Genomic DNA, 20,709 nt, shown 5'->3' with positions numbered 1-20,709 from the left:
TGTGTCTCACTCCACCAGAAATTGGTCCAATAGAAGATACTACGCCTCATCCACCTTGTCCCTCTAATAGCCTGAGACTGACATGGTTACAACACTGCATGCAAAAGATTGGACACATTCAGCTAAAAAGAAGGCTTCAGAACAGAAAAATGATTATTGGCTGGTAAGGAGGTGGCTCTAAACTCTGAAAATGTTGACCAACGCTTTGTCTACACTGTCATTTTTGTCATTAAAACTTCTGTTGCTCAGGGGCGTGAAAAAACAAAAAAAAACCCTGAAGGACAAATGTTGTAACGATGAACAGTGCTAGTGGGGACAGCAATTCGTCAGTGGGAGCCACACACCAGGTGACGAAGTGATCATCCTTCATTGGAGGTGGTTTTATTTTGTTGCCGGGAGAGCTCTCACCAGGTGATAAAGAATGGCTACACAGTGCACCTTACAACAGTGCGGCTGCAGCGGCACAGCCATGCTGTTGTAAGGTGCACAGTGTAGATACAGCTTAAGTAAAAGCAGCAGACAACTGTAGATTGCGCTCTCCTTGAGATTTTTCTTATTTTTCTGAATGGAAGTTGTTTAAAAGAGGAGTCATCACATTACTAAAACTGGAATCAGTTTGCACATGAATCCAAGCAATTCAACAATTTAGATTCTTTGTGTCCTATCCATCCCCAAAAGTTCAAGATCAGAATGTGGATCCAACTTCTTTAAAGTTCAGGGGTGCTGGTTTGAGCCCCTTTAACAAATAAACCATATAATAAAAATATAGGCATGCCATTGTCAGAAAGACACTATAACTACCCCCTTCAACATCTCTTTTTCAGTTCAAATATCCTTTTCATAACTGGAGTGCTTTACTAAAAAGATAACTGACAATACTACATTGCAAAGCTTTCAGACCAGCAAGTTTGGATGACCCTGTTAATTTACAATATTTGCTGGAGCCTGTTGGCATCTCCATTCACTGATAGTAACAGAGCTCCTGCTCTGCATACATCATATTGTTAGAACATGAAAGCACTGTTTATCTGATGGGAAAACACAGCCACTATTTGATATTCATGAACTTCCACACCAAAAACGTGGAAGTAGATTTATCCTTAAACTCCCCTAATACTTAGAGCTGTCACCAGGACAGCACTGGACTGGGTTTAACTGAGCAAACCTGGAGACCTGCACATTGGGGACAGCAAACCAATTTGAACAGTGGTTTACCTAAGTTAATAGTGCTGTATCTTTGGCATCAATCTAAGTTACCTCAGATGAATTGGAGGATCCTACCACTAGAGTTAGGCACAGAGCCACTTCAGCTAGCTTTTTTCTGAATCATGCTGCTGTACCTTTGACACCAATAGAACCAGGGACCTTAGGGCCATTTGTTGGGAATGAAGCAATATTTACGCCTGACAGAAGCCTGTTCTGATATCATTTAACAGCATAAAAATAAATAGAACTGTGTCCATGTAAGAACTTGCCGAGTAATCATGTTTAGTTTTATGCATGTATAAGAAACTGCAGAGCAATCCTGTCTGTGAGAACAAGAAAAGATAAAATACTAAAAAGCTAGAAGACTCATTTGAACTAACAATAAGCCTGCTGGGGGAGGGGAGTTAATATGAAAATGAGAGACTAATAATGCATATGTATAAAAAAAGACAACAAAAAGTTATAAATAAGTTTGTGTAACAATGGAACATTGAAGCTGTCCAATGCTGGAGGTGACTGTGATGAGGTCTTCATGATCAACTTCCCTCTTGTGAGTAACTGATAACTACTCGCTGAGTGTTTTGTCTTAAAAAACGTTAGACCCATCTGTTGAGTAAATGACCCTTAATCCAACACTGCTTCTACTGTGCATCGAATCATTTCATGCAAGTGTTTCACCAGAGTCAATTGTGTCAGATCCTCAGCACCAGACTGTCAATCCAGATGGATCCAGAGATCAAACACCACTTATATTCACGCAAGATCACTTCAAGCAAGTGGTACACCAGCCAATAGTGCCAAATCCTTAGAACTGGACTTGCATGATTCAGACTGTTGGGGGGAAGTTAATGCCATGTACAAGGGGCGTACCTGATGACTTCATCAAGTACTTCACCACATTCTATCCTGCCAGATCCTAGGCAATTGACTTGGTTGACCTAGAGGGATCTGGAGACCTTAGTGCTTTTTACAGTGGGCACCAAATCACTTCTCATTGGTGCCAGAAGCCTGGCAGCATGTCAACAGTTCCAGGACCTCAGCAATGAACTGGGTCTACCTATAGGTATTCAGGGACCTCAGCAATATGCTGATTGTGCCATAACATCTGTGCCGGATTAGGTCTACCCAGTCATACCCTGGCGCTTTGGTGTCATATCAGCAGTGCTGGAATTTCACTGCTGTATTAGGTTGATCTGGACAGATCCAGGGACCCCGCTGCTGTATCTACTGTGCTGGAATCTCAGTACTGGGCTTTGTGAGTCACGTTAAGACCATGGACCTGAATGCTGCATGAGTTGGAAACAGAATCACTTGCCTAGTGAATCTCTAAAGTCAATGATGCACTTGCATATTGCCAGACTTCATTTCTGGGACTTCACGAGCTTCCTCATCAGCAGGGTGTGGAAGCCCTCCTGCTCCATGTGTGTCCAGATGACACACGTGACAAATGGTTATAATTTCTTTTTTGTTCTTAAATTAAGAAACCTGTGTTAATTAACTGAGAATATAAATACCTAAATTAAAAATAGCCCTGAGAAGGCAGAAGAAAAGGAAAAACTGACAAGGAATGAATTGAGGACACCGTATGTGATATGAGCTCAATGAACCTTTGGAAGTTAAGAAGGAACCCAGGAGCAGTTGGGAGCACTCCTCCAATAACCTGAGAATTTCCCACAGAGGAGGGAGAGGGAGGGATAAGTGACCTCAATGCACACTGCTCTCCAGAAGATTCTGTAACTCAGCACTGGGAACTGCCTATCCCACAAATGGAAATAAGCAGAGGGCACTTGAGGGAAAAAACACAAAATTCATTCAGATTAAACTGTTAGAAATCAGTATTTAAGTTAACCATCTTGATTAATATTTCCTCAAACCAAACTGAAGAATGCACCTTGAAGTCCATACACTGAAAGGAAGCAAACATCAGTTTTAATCCTGACTCAAAAAGTATTTAAACTTTCAATGAAGCCAAAAAAACTGACCGCAAAAACTACAGATTGACAATTTGGCATCTCAAAGGAGAGGATGTTGAATCTTCTTTAATAGTTTGAATTGGATACACAGATGTTTCCAAAGGAATAAATCATGAAGATTCTGATCCAAAACCTCACAGTAATTAGTAATGTCTAAAATCTGTCATACTGGCTCCTGACAAACATTGGTCCATAATGAATGTTTTCTTATGGCTTTTCTACACTTACTGGGAATCAACGAGTGGCCACCGATGCAACAACGGTCGATTTAGCAGGTCTAGTGAAGACTCATTAAGTTGACCGCCAATTGCTTTCCGGTCGACTCCTGTACTCAACCAGATCGAAACGAGTAAGGGGAGTCAACGGGAAAGCATCTTCCATTGACATCACGTAGTGTGGACCCCACGGTAAGTAGATCTAAGCCACATTGATCTGAGTTACGTTATTCAGGTAACTCAAACTGTGTAGCTTAGATCAACTTTTCCTTTTAGTGTAGACAAGGCCTTAGACTGACCAAATTCATGGTAAAAATTCTGCAATAATTTCTTCAAGCTGGTGTTCTGGAGTCCTTAAAATATCAAGAACAGGACCAAAAGGTTCTTATTTTTAACAAATACAGCAATCTGAATCAGAGGTAGCTAGAATTAGGGCATCTTAAATCGGATAACTGAACTCCTTTCCATTGAATTACAAGGACAGACAATCATAAGAAAAATATTAATAAGTGAACACTTTAGATGCATGTAACTTTATGGAAATTCAGCATAAGCAGCAAGACTTAAGTTTCATTTTACTGCTCATTTTGCAAAAGCTGATGAAACTCCTTTCTAAATCTGGAGCTTGATCCCACATTGCTGCAACTGAGTAACTTTATTCACTAAACTCAACAGGATTTATGAGATCAAAGTTACCCATGTTTGTTTCTTTGCAAATTGGGCACTTTCAGTTGTGCATCATAAAAGGATAAGACTGAAAGCCAAAGGGTAAATTTCCACTTCTGGCAACAAGTTTTTTTCAAGCCAAATATCATTCATGTGATAAGCAGTTGCTCATACTCACAAGGAGAGTGTGGAGAAGAAACTTGAAGGTTAGCAGAAAACCATTTGAAAACACTATACAAAACACATGCCATAAAATAGCCTCTAATATTAATCACTCAATTCCGCAAACACTTACACATAAGTAACTATGCTCAAGTGATTAGTCCTATTGGCCTCTTAATCCCACTTTCCTTTGTCCTGTTTAGTGAACTGGCTGGGGTAGGACTCCAAGCCTCTACACTCATTTTTAAGGAAATGTTTTGCTGTGGGAATGGTTGGTGTATGTAGAAGAGTGACAAGAAAGCAGTTTGAATTTTTCTTTGTGTGTTAGAGATCTTTCTCCTTTAACCCTCTCTGAGAAAAATGGGAAGGTGGAAGTCATCTGGAAATCCACAGGAAGTTGGTTTGTGTAGGTTGATGCCAGTGAGCAGTTACTGAAGAGAAAATTAGCACTATTACTAAACATGCGCCTAAATAAGATTTTTTTTTCTCTATATCCTTAATTAAAGAGCTATAGGAACTAAGCCTAAAGGCACCATGTCTGGCAGTCATACAAACATTTGAGAATAGCAGCTGCAATATTTCTTCCCCTTGTTTCTCCCTCTCTGCTCCTTCCAAAATAAAAAGCCCACAAGAGTATGACTTTACTTGAATATCAGTATCTACAGTAGCACCTGGCCACACCATCAGTTTGGGAATAGCGCCAGGGATACCAAGGCTCCAAAACATCAATACCACTGCCAAAAATAAAGAACAGAAGTGATAGCATCCCCCAGCTACCCAGCTTTGACCATATAGCAGCTGACTCAATAGGACGCCATGGCTATGTGCCCTGGGGCTTGGGTTGGGGTTGACTCCAGGGATGTAGTAATGTTCCAACACCAAGTACCTCCTCATGTGACTTCTCCAACAGAGACACATTGATGCCTTCGGAGGCAAACTCCCGCAGCGGCAGCAGCTGGGTAAGCGCTGTTGGCAAAGAATACATAACATTCTGATGCTATTTAGGATGTTCATTTCATTTCCTTGTCTAATGCCTTTTCCCCTGCCTATGTTTAACAGCTGCCTATGTTTTTTTAAAAAACCAGGATGCTTACAGCTTTATGTTCACCTGTTGTACGATTCAGAATTCCACCTGATGGCATAGAACTGCAGGAGGGGGAGTACCCTGTGTAAACATTATTTTGAATACAGAAAATCTATTCACACACTTATCTTGGTCAGGCTCATGAGACGAAAGGACAAACAAGACTAATACTTCATACAGCTTGGTCAGGCTATTTAGCTGTTGATATGTACTGGTCACCAATGTAGAAATTTCCCAACATCATTTTTTGAGGATGATGATCCTAAGTGATAACGTTTTCCTGTGTAGTACTGAGGGCCCTCAGCTGTCAGTTAAATCAATGGGAGAAGAGGACCGTCTGCACATCTCAGGAATAGACCTTGTATCTTTTATCCTAACCTCACTAAAATTAAGATCTGTGATGATTGGCATCACTGCCGAAAATTCAAGATTATCTGTTTGATAGTCAGTTTTATTAACTTGACAGCAATAAAAATGATGGTCAGGCAGGATCTAAATGCATCACTTACAAAGCCTACTGTCACAGGCTCATCAGATTTTACATGCTGACAATAAATCCAGACTATATAAGAATATTAACAATTAGCATTTGTGAATAAACTAAAATTCAGCTGTAAGTAAAGTGTTTTACATTAGAACATGAAGTTGTCTTCTGTTATCAATAACCATATATTTTAAGGATATATTTTTTAAACATATATTTGTGTTTAAATTAAAACAAATAAGTTAAATAATAGTTAATATTTATTATTCTGTGAGCTCACACCTTGTTTATGAGGGTTAACTTTAGGAACAGCAAGGAACTTAACTCTCCACATTCATAAAACAGAAGTCATGACATTGGTTTGGATAAAAAACATACCACTTCATCTTCAAATCCTCCAGCCAGCACAAGTGAATAAGCTCCATCATTACTCCGTCCATGGATTCCGCCAACATGCGGTCTGTGAACGCCTGCTTCACTCACCTTTGGTAATAAAATAAATGGAGGAAATCTTTAAGATAATTCCTAAAGCAACTGGCCAGCAATATTCATTTTTAACAATTAATTTATTGTTTAATGAAGTATAATTCTATGTGAAGAGGCAGTCTGCATAAAGGGTTAATATGAATTGAGAGGATTTTATGTACTTTAGGAGGAACAAAGTCACAAAGGCAGTCTAGGGCCCAATTCACTGAGCAGTGATTAGAGGTGGCTGAGTGAGAGGGTTGAATCACCCATTCCAGCACTATGTGAGGCCAGGCTTTAAAAAGCATGCAGGCTCCCAATACTGGTAAGAACATGTGGCTGGTGAGACTAGGGGTGATGAGACTAGGGGTGATGTGGCTGGTAAGACTAAGAGAATTAGCTAGTTGAGTCTGCCAGCAAAAGGAGAGTACAGAGTTAAGGAAAGGAAAACCACAGAACCCTAACTTGCAGCTACTCTACAAAGAAGAGCCCACAATGGGACAGAAACTGTGTGTCATCAACACCACTGCTAGCTAGCTCTAACTCTGCATGCACTATGGGGGCCACTGTCAGACAGGCATCCTGACTCTGAAAGCTTCCACCCTGGCCCTGTCTTGACTTGCTCGATCATGGTCTGGCAGGAGAACCCACTAGTGTGTTAGGTGTCTGTTGGGAGTCCTTCAGGAAACAGATAGGTGAGCAGCAGGAGGAAGTGGCTCATCTGGGTAGCATCTAGGAGCATGAGCACTTAATGACAAGGACACATGGAAACACCTGGGACAGAGAATACTAACCAACTTCAGATGACTACAACAACACGAGAGGAGGAAGGAGAATTGGCAGCTCTATAGGGAGGAGACTGGTTGCCAGTCACTTTGGGCAGCAGACAGTGCGTCACCCCCCATCCAAGTCCCCCACCATACGGTTAAGAACCAGTATGCAGTACTGGCAACAGGAGAGAAGGAGTAGACCCCACTAGTTAAGGAGGAGGGACCATCTTCTCTAAATGCTGGGAGGCTCACATTCACCACATCCCAGAAAAGAAAGCATAGGGTGCTGGTGGTCAGTGATTCCTTCTGAGGGAGACAGACATCCATATGCCCACCCTGATATAGCATCCCAGAGGTGTGCTGTCTGCATGGAGCCCGTATCAGAGATGTCACAGAAAGGTTGCCAAAACTAATTCATCCCCCAACCCCTATCCCAGGTTGCTCATTCACATAGGCACTAATAATGCTACCAGGTATGATCCTGAGCAGATAAGCAGTGAATACAGGACTCTGGGATTGAGGATGAAGGCGTCGGGGACACAGATTGTGTTCTCATCCATCCACCCAGTTGAGAATCAGGGCCTAAGTAGAGAGACATATCCTGGAGATGACTGCATGGCTGCATAGATGGCATCAATGAGAAGGCATTGGCTACCCTCACCCAAGGTTGCTGTTCTAGAAAGGAGATCTACTATTAAGAGATGGGGTCCAACTGACCAATAAAGGGGAAAGGATCTTCATGTACCAACCTACTGAGGAGGGCTTTAACTAAGTTCAAAGGTCGCAAGTGACAAAACTACACAGGTAAGCATAGGAAAAGCAACCCTAAGGACAGCTAGATATGGGGTAGGAGGGACATGGAAAATTACAATAGGATCACAGGAACATGACTGAGATCAGGGAGGGAATCTGCTAAACATCTTAGGATGTCTATACACAAATGCAAAGAGTATGGGAAATAAACAAGAACTGGAAGTATTTATACATAAGCTAAATTATGACATAATTGGCATCACAGAGACTTTGTTGGGATAAATCTTGAATGAAATATTGGTACAGAGGGGTATAACTTGTTCAGGAAGAACAGGCAGAGGAAAAAAAAAGAGGAGTGGTGTTGCATTATATATCAAGAACATATACATTTATTCTGAGGTCCAGAAGGAGGTCAGAAACAGACTAGTTGAAAATCTCTGGGCAAAGATAAAATGGGCAAAAATAGGAGTGATGTCAAGATAAGGGGTTACTATAGACCACCAAATCAGGAAAGGAGATGGAGGCATTTCTAGAACAAATAACAGAAATATCCAAAACACAAGCCCTGGTAGTAATCCTAGACATCTGCTGGAAAAGTAACACGGCAAAACACAAACTTTCCAATAAGTTATTGGAATGTGTTGAGGAAAAACTTTTGTTTCAAAAAGAGTAGGAGGTAACCAGGACAGTCATTTTAGACTTGATTTTGACCCAGATGATTAAATGGCCCCCTCAAGGACTGAACTCACAACGCTGGTTTTAGCAGGCCAATGCTTAAACCACTGAGCTATCCCTCCCCCCCTTTGATTCTGACCAACAAAGATGACTTGCTTGTGAATTTTAATGTGGAAGGCACTTTGGGTGACAGGGATCACGAAATGACAGATTTCATAGTTCTAAGGAAAGAAAGGAGCAAGTGCAGCAGAATAAGGACAATGGACTTTAAAAAACCCACACTTTTAACAAAATCAGAGAGGTCCCATAAAGAAAATTTAAGGGAAAAAGGAGTTCAAGAGCCAGCAATTCACAAACAGACAATATAAAGGCATAACAGCAAGCTATTCCAATGCAAAGGCAAGATAATAAGAGGCCAACATGGCTCCAAGAGGCGCTCTTTAATCAAAAAGGAATTCTATAAAAAGCAGAAACATGAAAAAAGTGCTAAGGATCGGTGCAAAAGAACAACACAAGCTCATAGGGACAAAAGCAGACAGGTTAAAACACAAAATGAGCTACACCTAGTAAGGGACATAAAAGGCAATAAGAGGAGATTCTATAAATTCATCTTTCTCTTGCTCTCAACGTTAAGTGTAAGTTCTTTATGTAGCTGGAAATGAGAGCCAAAAATGGATGACATCAAGAAAGCAAAAGTGCTTAATACCCATTTTGCTTGAGTCTTCACTAGAAAGGTTAATGATGACCACATACTCAACACTATTAACATTAGGAACAAGAGGAAAGGAATGCAAGCCACAACAGGGAAAGACCAGGTTAAAGAATATTTAGATAGTTTAGATGTATTCTAGTCAGCAGGGCTTGACACAATTCATCTTAGAGTACTTAAGGGACTAGCTGAAGCAGGCTCGTAATCATTAGCAATTATCTTCAAGAACTTATGTAAGACAGGTGAGGACTCATAGTACTGGAGAAGGGAAAGCACAGTACCTATCTTAAAAGAGGAACAAAGCCACACTCAGGAAATTATAATCCGGTCAGTGTAACTTTGACCCTGGAAAGATACTGGAATAAAATTATTAAACTATCTATTTTTCAGAGCACCTTGCGGATAATAGGGTGATAATAATCAACATGGATGTGTCAAGAACAAATCATGGCAAACAAACCTAATTACTTCTGTGACAGAATAACTGGCCTAGTGGCTAGAGCAAAAGCAGTAGACATGAATAACCTTGATTTTAGTAAGGCTTTTGACACAGTCTCACATCACATTCTCATAAGCAAACTAGGGAAATGTGGTCTAGATGAAATTACTATAAATGGGTGCACACTAGTTGAAAGACTATACTCAAAAAGTACTATCAGTGGTTTGCTCTCAAACTGGGAATATGTATCTAGTGGATCCAGCACAGGTCATTCTGGGGTCTGCCACTGTTCTATATTTTCAGTAATGACTTGAATAATGGATAGAGACTAAGCTTATAAAAATCTAAGGATGACATCAAGCTGGGAGGAGTTTCAAACACTTTGGAGGAGGACAGGATTACAATTCAAAATAACCTTGACAAATTAAAGAATTGGTCTTAATTAACAAGATGAAATTTAAAAAGGGTCAAGTGCAAAGTACTAGTTTTAGAAAGGAAAAAATCAAATGCATAACTACAAAATGACTAGGTGGTAGTACTACTGAAAAGGATCTGGGGGTTATCATGGATCATAAATGGAATATGAGTCAACATGATGCAGTTGTGAAGAACACGAACATAATTCTCGAGTGTATACAAGAGTTTCATATGTAAGACACAGGAAATAACTGGCCAACTCAGGACTTAGTGGTGATGGGGGGACTTCAGCTACCCAGACATCTGTTGGGAAAATAACACAGCAGGGCACAGATTATCTAACAAGTTCTGGGAAGTACTGGAGACAATTTTTATTTCACAAGGTGGAGAGAGCTACTGGGGAAAGGCTGTTCTAGATTTGATTTTTGACAAATAGGGAGGAAACTATTTGAGAATTTGAAAGTGGAAGGCAACTTGGGTGAAAGTGATCATGAAATGGTAGAGTTCGTGATTCTAAGGAATGGTAGGAGGGAGAAAAGCAAAATAAAGACACTGATTTCAAGAAGTCAGACTTTAGCAAACTCAGGGAGTGGTAGGTAAAATCCTATGGGAAGCAAGTATAAGAGGAAAATAATTGAAAACAGTTGGCAGTTTTTCAAAGCGACATTAAGGACACAAGAGCAAACTATCCCACTGCAAAGGAAAAATTGGAAGTATGGCAAGAAACCACGCTGGCTTAACCAGGAGACCTTCAGTGATCTAAAACTCAAAAAAGAGTCCTACAAAAAGTAGAAACTCGGCCAAATTACAAAGGATGAATATCAACAAATACAAGTATGTCAGGACAAAATTAGAAAAGCCAAGGCACAAAATAAGATCAAACTAGCTAGGGACATAAAAGGAAACAAGAGAACATTCTACAAAAACATTAGAAGCGAGAGGAAGACCGAGGACAGAGTAGGCCTGTTACTCAATGAGGGGAGAAAGACAATAACAGAAAATGTAGAAATGGCAGAGGTGCTTAATGACTTCTTTGTTTCAAGTTTTATCAAGAAGACTGGCATCGACTGGATGTCTAACATAGTGAATGCTGGTGAAAATGAGGTAGAATCAGAGTCTAAAATACAGAAAGAACAAAATTAGGGGAGTGGTAAATAATGAAGCAGACAAATGACTGAGTAAGAGAGATCTGGATTGCTTGGTAAACTGGGTGCAAGCAAACAATATGCATTTTAACACAGCTAAATGTAAATATGTAGATCTTGGAACAAAGAATGCAGGCCATACTTAAAGGATGGGACTTTATCCTGGGAAGTAGTGACTCTGAAAAAGATTTGGGGGCTATGGGGGAAAATCAGTTGAACAGGAGCTCCCAGTGTGACACAGTGGCCAAAAGAGCTAATGTGATCCTGAGATGCATAAACAGGGGAATATTTAAATAGCAGTAAAGAGGATATTACATTTCTATTTTTGGCACTGGGAGAATGTTGCTGTACTATAGTGTTCAGCTCTGGTGTCCACAATTCAAGGAGGATATTGATAAACTCGAGAAGGTTCAGAGAAGAGCCATAAGAAGGATTAGAAGATTAGAAAAAATGCTGTATAGTGACAGATTCCACAAGATCAATCTAGTTAAGCTTAACAAACAGAAGGGGTGACTTGATTCCAGTCTATATCTACATGGGGAACAGATATTTAATAACTGGCTCTTCAATCTAGCAGAGAAAGGTATGACACAATCCAATGGCTGAAAGTAGAAGCTAAACAAATTCAGACACAGTGATAGTTATTAATCATAAGAACAATTTATCAAGGGATGTAGTAGATTCTCCATCATTAACAATTTTTAAATCAAGATTGGATGTTTTTCTAAATGATATCCTCTAGGAATTATTTTGGGGAAGTTGTGTGGCCGGTATTATATAGGAGATCAAATTAGATCATCACAATGGTCCCTTCTGTCCTTGGAATCTATGAAAATTACCTGCGCACAACTCTGAAGCAACATTCTCAATTGTAAGTTTTGTTTTTTTTTTAATAGAATTTATAAAACAGATCATGTTCTTAAATGTGGCATAAGAGCTTGTCTTCAAGACCTACCTTTAACATCTACGGCTTGATTTAACTCTCTTACATTAGTTTTATGCTGGTGTAATTCTACTGACATCAGTATAAAAACCAGTGCAATGGAATGAAAAATCAGGGGAAAAGATCCCTGACTCCACCAAGAAAGTAGGTTATGTTACCCTGGATTTATTCTTTCTTTTACAAAACACTTTACTTGCCTATACAGTGAATAATTAAAAGTAGATAATTTGTACTTAGGATAAATCCCTAGTCTTGGTGCCTAGAATTTTCCAGGGTTGTGGCTGTACATAAAAGCTATATATTTCACTAATTAAAAGCATATTGTCTAAATATCTTCTGAAAGGAAACTCGAGGCAATAGGCTCTCTCTTACACACTGCAGATGCTCAAACTGTGATTTTATAAGAGTCTAGAAGCAAATTCAGTTGCCAACAGGCTTTTTGGTTAAAAAGGTTTGAAACTCTGAGAAATGTCTTGCAATAGGGATGTGAAGAGCTCAACTTTGTGTTGTCCACTACTAGAATACCGGGGAACAGTAGAAGCATGTTGCAAAGCACCTTCAGTAATTCCAGCTAAAATCCAGGATTAGGGCAATATTGGATAATTTAACTTTAAGTATTTTTGTTCTGCTCCATGAACTGAATTTTCCCCAGATTTTAGTATATTCTATAGTCCTAAAATATTTATTGGAAAATAAAAGGATGTTTATCTCTTTGACAAAGTAGATTTTTGTTATTATATCTTTTCAAATCCATGCAGCTAAGTGGAATGTGTCTGCATGATGCAGGCGGCCTTGATTTAACAGATTAGGCATTCAAATATTAAGGAGTAAACCTATGAAGTTAACCATCTACTGCAGTATCATCTCAAAGGCTTATAAAGGAAAAGAGCCCTTCCTATATTTTGAATACAGATCCTGCCTCATTATTATTTGTATTACAGTAACACGAGAGGCCTCAATCATATTAGGATCCTCTATGCTAGTCGCTGTAAAAACACACATGCAGACAGTATGTTCTGAAGAGTTTACAAATCCTCTGAGAAGGTCAACACTTAAGAGGAATGCTTGTGTTTCTGAGTTTTAGGAGCTATTTTCTTATCAGATTTAAGCTTTCTTCCTTTTGTGGCGATTGGATTCCTTCAAGGAGAATAACTGCTTTTATTTAATTTTTATTAGTAACAGAGCACTGGACCTAATTTGACTGATCGTTGCAATCTGAGAAACTGGAGTTGGAACTCAAGTTCATCCTTTGGTTGGTTTTCAAGGACTCTGGAAGGACCATAATCTCTGTTCCCAACTACTCTGTTTCCATCTCCCATGTGATTCCAAACAACCTTCTAGCAAAAACACAGATAGCAAGATCTAGAAGCAAAATGGTGATTCTAAGAGAAAATTTCTGATGCCATGGAAATTTGCCCCAAGACCCACATACCATTCCAAAATATAAAATTCCTCTCAAAAATACAAAGGGAAACTTGTTTTCCATAAGTAAAAAAGTGCCCCTTGCTGAACAACTTCATTGAACTTAGAAAAGGAAATATCTGGTCTCCTCTTTGGAAGAAGAGATAATGGGAGAACAGTCAGTTCAGCAAACATGCCAGAAGGAGGGGCTTTCAGATGTCTTCATTCTCCAAACCAGCTCCTCCACCCTCAAAAAAGGCATTATCCTCTAATATGGATTGGATAGAATTATTATTTCTGTTCAAATCAGTAGAGTCAAGCAGGAGAAAAGAATAGCCAGTTTTGAAAATAAAAATGACTACTTTCCTAACTAGAAAAACAAAAATCAATTATGTTGATTAGTCACAGTATTTCTCAATGTCAGGTGAGGCAGGGGAAAAGAGGAAACAACTGAAGGTACTGTTCTCAGTTATGTCTCACCTGAGAAAGATTTGTGCCACTTTGTGGTAAAGCCATTAAACATTTTCTAAAATCTAATCCGATAGCACACAAAGTGTTCCATTCAGGATCTTGATATCAAAGACTGAAGACGTGTCCTAATTACAGTGGGTGCACTTCAAAGTTCATTTTAGTTTTGGAGGTATTACCAATTCCAGTGGTATTCCCCCATTTTAAGTATAGTATTGATCACTACAACCAGTAGTATCTCTAAAAGCAGAATGAACTGTTAAATGTGCCCACTGTTCTTTATTCTAGTGAAATGACAGCAATCAATACCAAAACCATTCTGGTACCCCCACCTATACCCAATAGAGAATTCTAAAGCAACGTACCTGAACTCTGAATTTCCAGGTTGTTCCAACAGGAACGCCAGGTATAGGTCCATAGTGGTTAGAAGGAACAATAGTGCATTCCTTAGTACGACCAACACAAGCCATACCCTACCAATGTATCAGAGAACAGAAATAATTTATTATATTTAAGTTTCCTTTCAAAGTTGATGCAGACATATGGATTTCTATTATAATAAAATGTTTTAAATAGAACTATGTAAATTCTAATTTTTATTTATTCTTTTATTTATAATCCTTGTCTTAGTCAACTTTTAAAAAAGGATTTCTAATGTTTTAACTTTTGGAGACAATGGCCAAAATTCAGCATTGATTTACACACTGTGCAATTCCGCTGAACATTGCATGATGTGTAATTTAGTACTGAACTTTGCGTAGTTAATTTATATGTATAGTCACAGATATAACACAGACAGGCATAGGACACACAGAGTTATATTTATTCTTGAAATACACTTACCTTGCCCCAGTCTCGCTGACTCTCAGTACTGGCAGATGGCATCTTTGCTTTCTTTTTACTCTGCTTGAGCTTTTCCCCAGCCTTTACACTTCATCAGAATCATTTTTGCAGGAAGGACAGTACTTAAAAAAAGTTTTGACAGATTTTTTCAATTGCATAACCTAATGGCAACATATTTACTGTAGCCAAAACCGTGTTGATTAATCCATATGTTCAAGGTTTTGCCAACCTCAAAAAATGTCAGTGTAATAGAACTAATAATAATAATGCTTTGCACTTATATTGTACTTTTCAGCTTAAATTATCAAAATACTTAAAGTATACATTAAAGCTAATTACATATAACTAAAAAAGTAACTCCTAATTCCACCTCCAGTTCAAATTTGTGCAGACTCATTGTCTTCAATATGGATATACAGGTGTAACTGAAGGATCTGATTTTGACCTGAGGTGGATCTTGCTGAACAGTAAGGTATGAGCCAGATTAGATTTTAGCTGTGTGAGTTCTGCATGGCTGGCTAGAAAAACAAGAATAAGAAGCTACCATTGTCACTTTTCTGACTATGAACCACACTGTAAGAAACACTCAACATACTTATAAGGTATACATTATAACAAACCTATTATGTTGTGAAACGGGAACTTCTTTATGCCAACTGGCAGAGGGCACAAGAGTGCATAAGAGTTACTGGGATCCCCTGGATCTAGTATCTATATAATAGTTTGCCAAAGGGTGGCATTTAAGGTCTCTGCTGAAAGCCTGTGTCATACTGGTCATGATAATCATTGAGAAATGTATGTATGGATAATATGCAAGAAGTTGTGTACATATAGTGAAAATTATGTTCTTAATGCCTGTGAATTAGGCCTGTCACCAGGAAGTGTTAATAAATTGCTTTCAGGTAGGAGAGCATCTGTTCTGGCTATAGGTAAATTGAGTATTGTGTACTTCACAATGGTTGTCTATTACAGATTGAGCTAAATGCTAATCAAGAAACTGTGAAACTACAAGGAGGTTCTCCACAGTAAAAACAAGTAATGGGGGGGAGCGGGGGTGTTCTGTTTATGAACAAAGACAAAGGAATGTTGGAACTACAATGAAGGTAAAGAGAAAGCTTCTGGCATCCTTCACGTAAGAGGCAAGCTGACAGTGTGCTTGTCCTTATGAACAGGGGGTCACAGCCAAGCTGGCTGTTAAACGCTGGGAGAAAGACAGGAAAATGTCTTGTTAGTTAACTCTAGAAAGCAGGTTATAATTTCATTTTACATGTAACCAGTTGTTCCCAAAAATTTCTATTTGCTATCATCTGAATCTCTGTATTTCGTTAAATATACTTTGTTTTTACTATAAACTTATCTAACTGCTGTATGCAGTGGTGATCTCAGGTGAAGCTGTTAATCAGAAGTATACTGCTTCTTTGGGAACAGAGGATCTGGGAATTGTGAGAGAGTACTCAACGGACTCGAGCTGGACACTCTAAAGAGATGCTCAGAGGGCCTGGGGGAGAGCCTATGGCTAACTTGCAGATGGACAGCAGAGCCTGCCTAGGCTGAAATGAGATTGTGAGGGAACTCATCCTGGCAGGCACAGACATGGCTTCCTCACACTAATGTCAAGTGGTAGTGAGATGCCTCACAACCCTGGGTACCCCCAGAAAGTGTCACATATATACTGATTGAGGTACAAAGATGGTAAGTTCATTTCCCAAGCTCATACAGCAAAAGAGCAAGGATTTTAAAGTTTAGATATTTGACACTGAAATACTTCTCCTTGGGCAAGATCTAGTAATATGCTGAGCACTCTGGCCCTGATACAAAGCACAGTACTTAAGCATGAGCATTTGAACTGGAAATTGCTGAAATTAGGCAATAGGACTACTCATTTGCTTAAAGCTAACCAAATGTTAAAGTGCTTTGCTGCATCAGGGCCAGAGTGCTCCGCACCTTGCAGGATCAAGCCCCTTAATCAGAAATACCTTTGAATGTTCCATGGAAAATGGGTGTGGATTTGACCTAGTTAGGAGTCTTCTGACATCTCATGCTGTGCATGTACAGTACATTTTGTACTGCATTTTTGGCTAAAGTTTTACAGTGAGCAGCTTACGAAGGTTGTGCTATATTTCTGTGAACAGTTAATTTCTTAGTCAATTGACTTATTCCTTGAATTTCACACAAGACAGGCTGCTGGTTAAAAAATAAAATGTAAAGAGTTCATGGATGGTGACAGACAAACTAATACAAGTAGTTTAAGGGTGAAATTCTGGCAGAACTGAAGTCAATGGCAAGACTCCTATTAAATGGGGCCAGTATTTCACACTAAGCCAATAAAGGTACTTCACTAGGACAGTGAAATTAGTGTAAGTAAGGAATGAAAAAAATAAGAGTTAGCCATCCGTATCTAAGGTTATTGCAAAAATGTATGAAGTTATATTCTATTATTCGAAAAGTAGTATACAATAAAAAGGACTGTGGAATAATGCATATTCACAATAAGGTAAATTTGAAAGTGTACATGCAGCTTTAACTATGGCATTTCCTGCTTTAAGATTGCTTAACCAAGCAATCTTAATGTTTCCTTAACTGAACTTTGTATGGAATATTAAATACTGTTTAGCATATAAATAGACTGGTTCTGATCCGTATGAAAATGCCTTATCAGTATTTCCCAAACTGTGGGGTGGAACTGGGGGCTGCCAAGTTTAAATTATTAAAATTTAAAATGGACAGTTTTCCACTTTTAAAACAAATATCTGGTATTCAACTAAGGGTCAAACTCTGCCATGAACCTAAATTAGTATGCAAGGCAGGAAGAGAAAAGGAGACACATTTCTTTTACATTTCTGTGCAGCGGCATTACATTGCAGAACTGCAGTCCTTTACACCAAAGTGAGTGAAAGGACCGCATAGGATTAGCACCGTTACATAACATACGAGAAGTGGACAAGATGCAAGGCCATAGCTCTGCCATTCCATCGCACCGGCTTCCGTGGCCAGAAAAGTTCATCTACCTTCATGAATAAAACTAAGAACACATATGGCTACAGTGCAAACAAAACAAAGTTAAATTTTAAAATAGAAGAAAAGTTATATACCTCATCAGTCACTGTGGTTCTTCTAGATGTTTTGTATATGTGGATCCCACTTCTGGTACAGGTGTATGTTTAGAATCTTTTGGCCAGGAGTGTCTGGGAAGCTGTAAATATGCCCTAGATCAGTAGTTCTCAAAGCCAGTCCACCGCTTGTTCAGGGAAAGCCCCTGGTGGGCCGGGCCAGTTTGTTTACCTGCCACATTCGCAGGTTCGGCCGATCGTGGCTCCCACTGACTGCGATTTGCCACTCCAGGCCAATGGGGGCTGCAGGAAGCGGCGCGGACCAAGGGATGTGCTGACCGCCCCTCCTGCTGCCTCCGTAGGCCTGGAGCAGCGATCAGCCAAACCTGCAGACACGGCAGGTAAACAAACCAGCCTGGCCCACTATAGGCTTTCCCTGAACAAGCGGCAGACCAGCTTTGAGAACTACTGCCCTAGATGTCCCACCTGAGGGAATATATGGCCTAGTGGTACCAAATGCCACTCAGTTCCCCTCCAGTCCAGAGTTCCAAATATTCATAGGACTCCAGAGTAGAGCAGAGGAAGGCAGGATCCACACACTCAAACCATACTGAAAAACTAGTTACTGACAACGTGAATAACTTGTTTTTCTTTATGTATTGTCAGTGTGGATCCCACTGCTGGTGACTAAGAAGCTGTCTCCGTAAGACTGGTAGAGGGTCTGAGGAGTCCTAATTGAATAGGAATTGCAATATTTGGCCAAAATTGGCATCATATATGCACTGTCCAAGTCCAAGGATTGATATTTTACAAAGACATGAATGGAGTTCCACGTGGTGTCTCTGCAATTCTCCGGTACAGCAATGTTCCTAAGGATGGCTGAGCAAGGTACCTTAGCTCTAACAGCATGAGCCCTATCCTCCCTACAGGCTTTTAGGTCTGTCATTCGATATCCTATATGTATGCACTCTTATCCGCTTAATCTTTGAGTGGAAATGGACTGCCCTCTAACATTGGCACCAAACTGGTGCCTTTATACTCTTGAAGAACTTCCTCTCTCAAGAGTCTCTCATGACAAAAGTCCATGAAGGAGGACATGGAAGGAGAGTGGGGTGTGGGAAGGACTTAAACTGAATTCCACATCCTGTGGAAATTACCTCCTGAGCCTAAAAAGTATGAATTAATACTCAGTTCAAGGCTGGGAGAATAGGGATAGATGGTTGCCAAACTGAAGAAACACTAGGTAGGGCTCTTAATGTTATGTTGGGGCTCCCAACATGCTCATCAAGCCTTCTGCTTGTTCAAGGAAGAAATAGAGCTGACAGAGAGAAAAAAAACATCTCTTCTTCTGGGTTTGGCGGAGAAGGAGTCACTAAAATACTGATATGTCTTTGTTTCAGTCTTTATTGAGGTTGCTTTTAGGACCCAAAGGGTATTCTCTGTTATTACACATGTAGTCCAAGAGACTAATGTACTGCTCTGGAGTCCTTAAAGGGAGCAAACATATTCATTAGTTTTTGAATTAAAAGGATTTGAACCTTCAAAAAGGCAGATTCTCATAGTGGCTTGGACCTATTTAAGTATCCTTGAAGAACATTTGATAGTTACTGCAGTGAATACTGAATGAGATGCTGTAGCTAAAATTTCCAGGACATCCTGGAGAGAATGCTTTGCTAAGAGCTGACCTTCAGAGTACTTCTGAGAACCAATTTTTGTTCTTAGGGAAACTTGTCAATAAAGGATAACAAAATCCCAGATATATGTTAGTAATTTGAGATACACATCTACAAAGAAGCAAAAGAGCATATACTTCTGCAAAAAAGTCTAATTTCTTGGGGTCTCTCTCTTTAGGCATTGATTTGGCATTACTCAACAGCTTCATTTCTTGTTTGCTGTTGACACCACTAAAGAACTGGATGTTGGAAGAGTGGGAAAAAAATCCTGAAAACTCTTCTGAGGAATCTTATCACATCTATCCACTCTTTTCCACAAAAATGGTTTTAAGGCCAGAGTAAGCCACAGAGCTTTGGTCAATTCAAGGATTCCTGTTTTTGGGCACCAGGACCCTTGAATGGTGAAGAGCCTGTAGTATTGTGAATAATTTGTGAAATTTCTCCAGGACTGCAATTAAATCTATGATCAGTATCTCAGCTAGTCTGCCTAGAAGCTGCTGAAAGGCCTTGTAATCATCAAGAGGTAAACCAGATTGTGTCAATCTGCCTCATCAGTGGAAAAGAGAGACACGTGATGGGTAACCAAAGGAGTTTTAAGATGATGTAGAGGAATAATGACAAAGTACTCCACAAAAGTCAGTCAGTCTTGGAGTGGACCTTCAAGGTGTAGTAGAATGGGTTTTCCTTGACAGGGATCACATTTTGGGGCCAGTAGCATCAGAATAAGATGAAGGACCCCACATGGCTCTCCAAGGACCAGAGGGCCAAGAAGCCATCCCACAAGGATAAAAGTGTAAAGACAGGAACCAAGCATGGTTCCAAGTTGTTGACTGCATGTCTCTGGAGTGTTAAGGATGAGGGAGGTATGCTGATCACCCTCATCTAAACAAAGTGGAGCCTGAGGGTGTCTTATGCTTTCACAGGTGTATGAGTTCTAGGGAGCTCATTGTCAGATCAGTGAAGATAGAGGATGATGTGAAAAGGGAGATTATCTGTGAGCAACAGAATTGTCAGCATTAGTAGAGTTAGCACAGTTTGTGCTGATATCTTGGGTGCCATATAAAGTAGCACTGCTATTTCCAGAGACAGGGAGTTGGGTGTCATGTCAGCCAGCACCAGAGGGAGCTGGAACAGAAGTTTTCAAGGGTGTGGCTGCTGAAGCCTCTTT

The 20,709-nt window shown here is 39.8% G+C and overlaps 1 protein-coding gene across 1 annotated transcript in view; it reads right to left on the bottom strand.

Annotated features, from left to right (window-relative positions):
• The window catches only part of UHRF2 (ubiquitin like with PHD and ring finger domains 2), a 177,758-nt gene that overhangs the window by 31,016 nt on the left and 126,033 nt on the right, over positions 1-20,709 (bottom strand). The window contains 4 exon segments of the mRNA XM_030567703.1: positions 6,169-6,273; positions 14,341-14,448; positions 14,819-14,907; positions 14,910-14,940. Of these exon segments, the coding sequence (XP_030423563.1) occupies positions 6,169-6,273; positions 14,341-14,448; positions 14,819-14,907; positions 14,910-14,940 (333 nt within the window).

The sequence above is a fragment of the Gopherus evgoodei genome, chromosome 6, assembly GCF_007399415.2.
Source record: "Gopherus evgoodei ecotype Sinaloan lineage chromosome 6, rGopEvg1_v1.p, whole genome shotgun sequence".
NCBI classification, from domain to species: domain Eukaryota; kingdom Metazoa; phylum Chordata; order Testudines; family Testudinidae; genus Gopherus; species Gopherus evgoodei.
The sequence above is the reverse complement of the archived record's forward strand: the minus strand, read 5'-3'. Positions and strand labels throughout refer to the sequence as shown.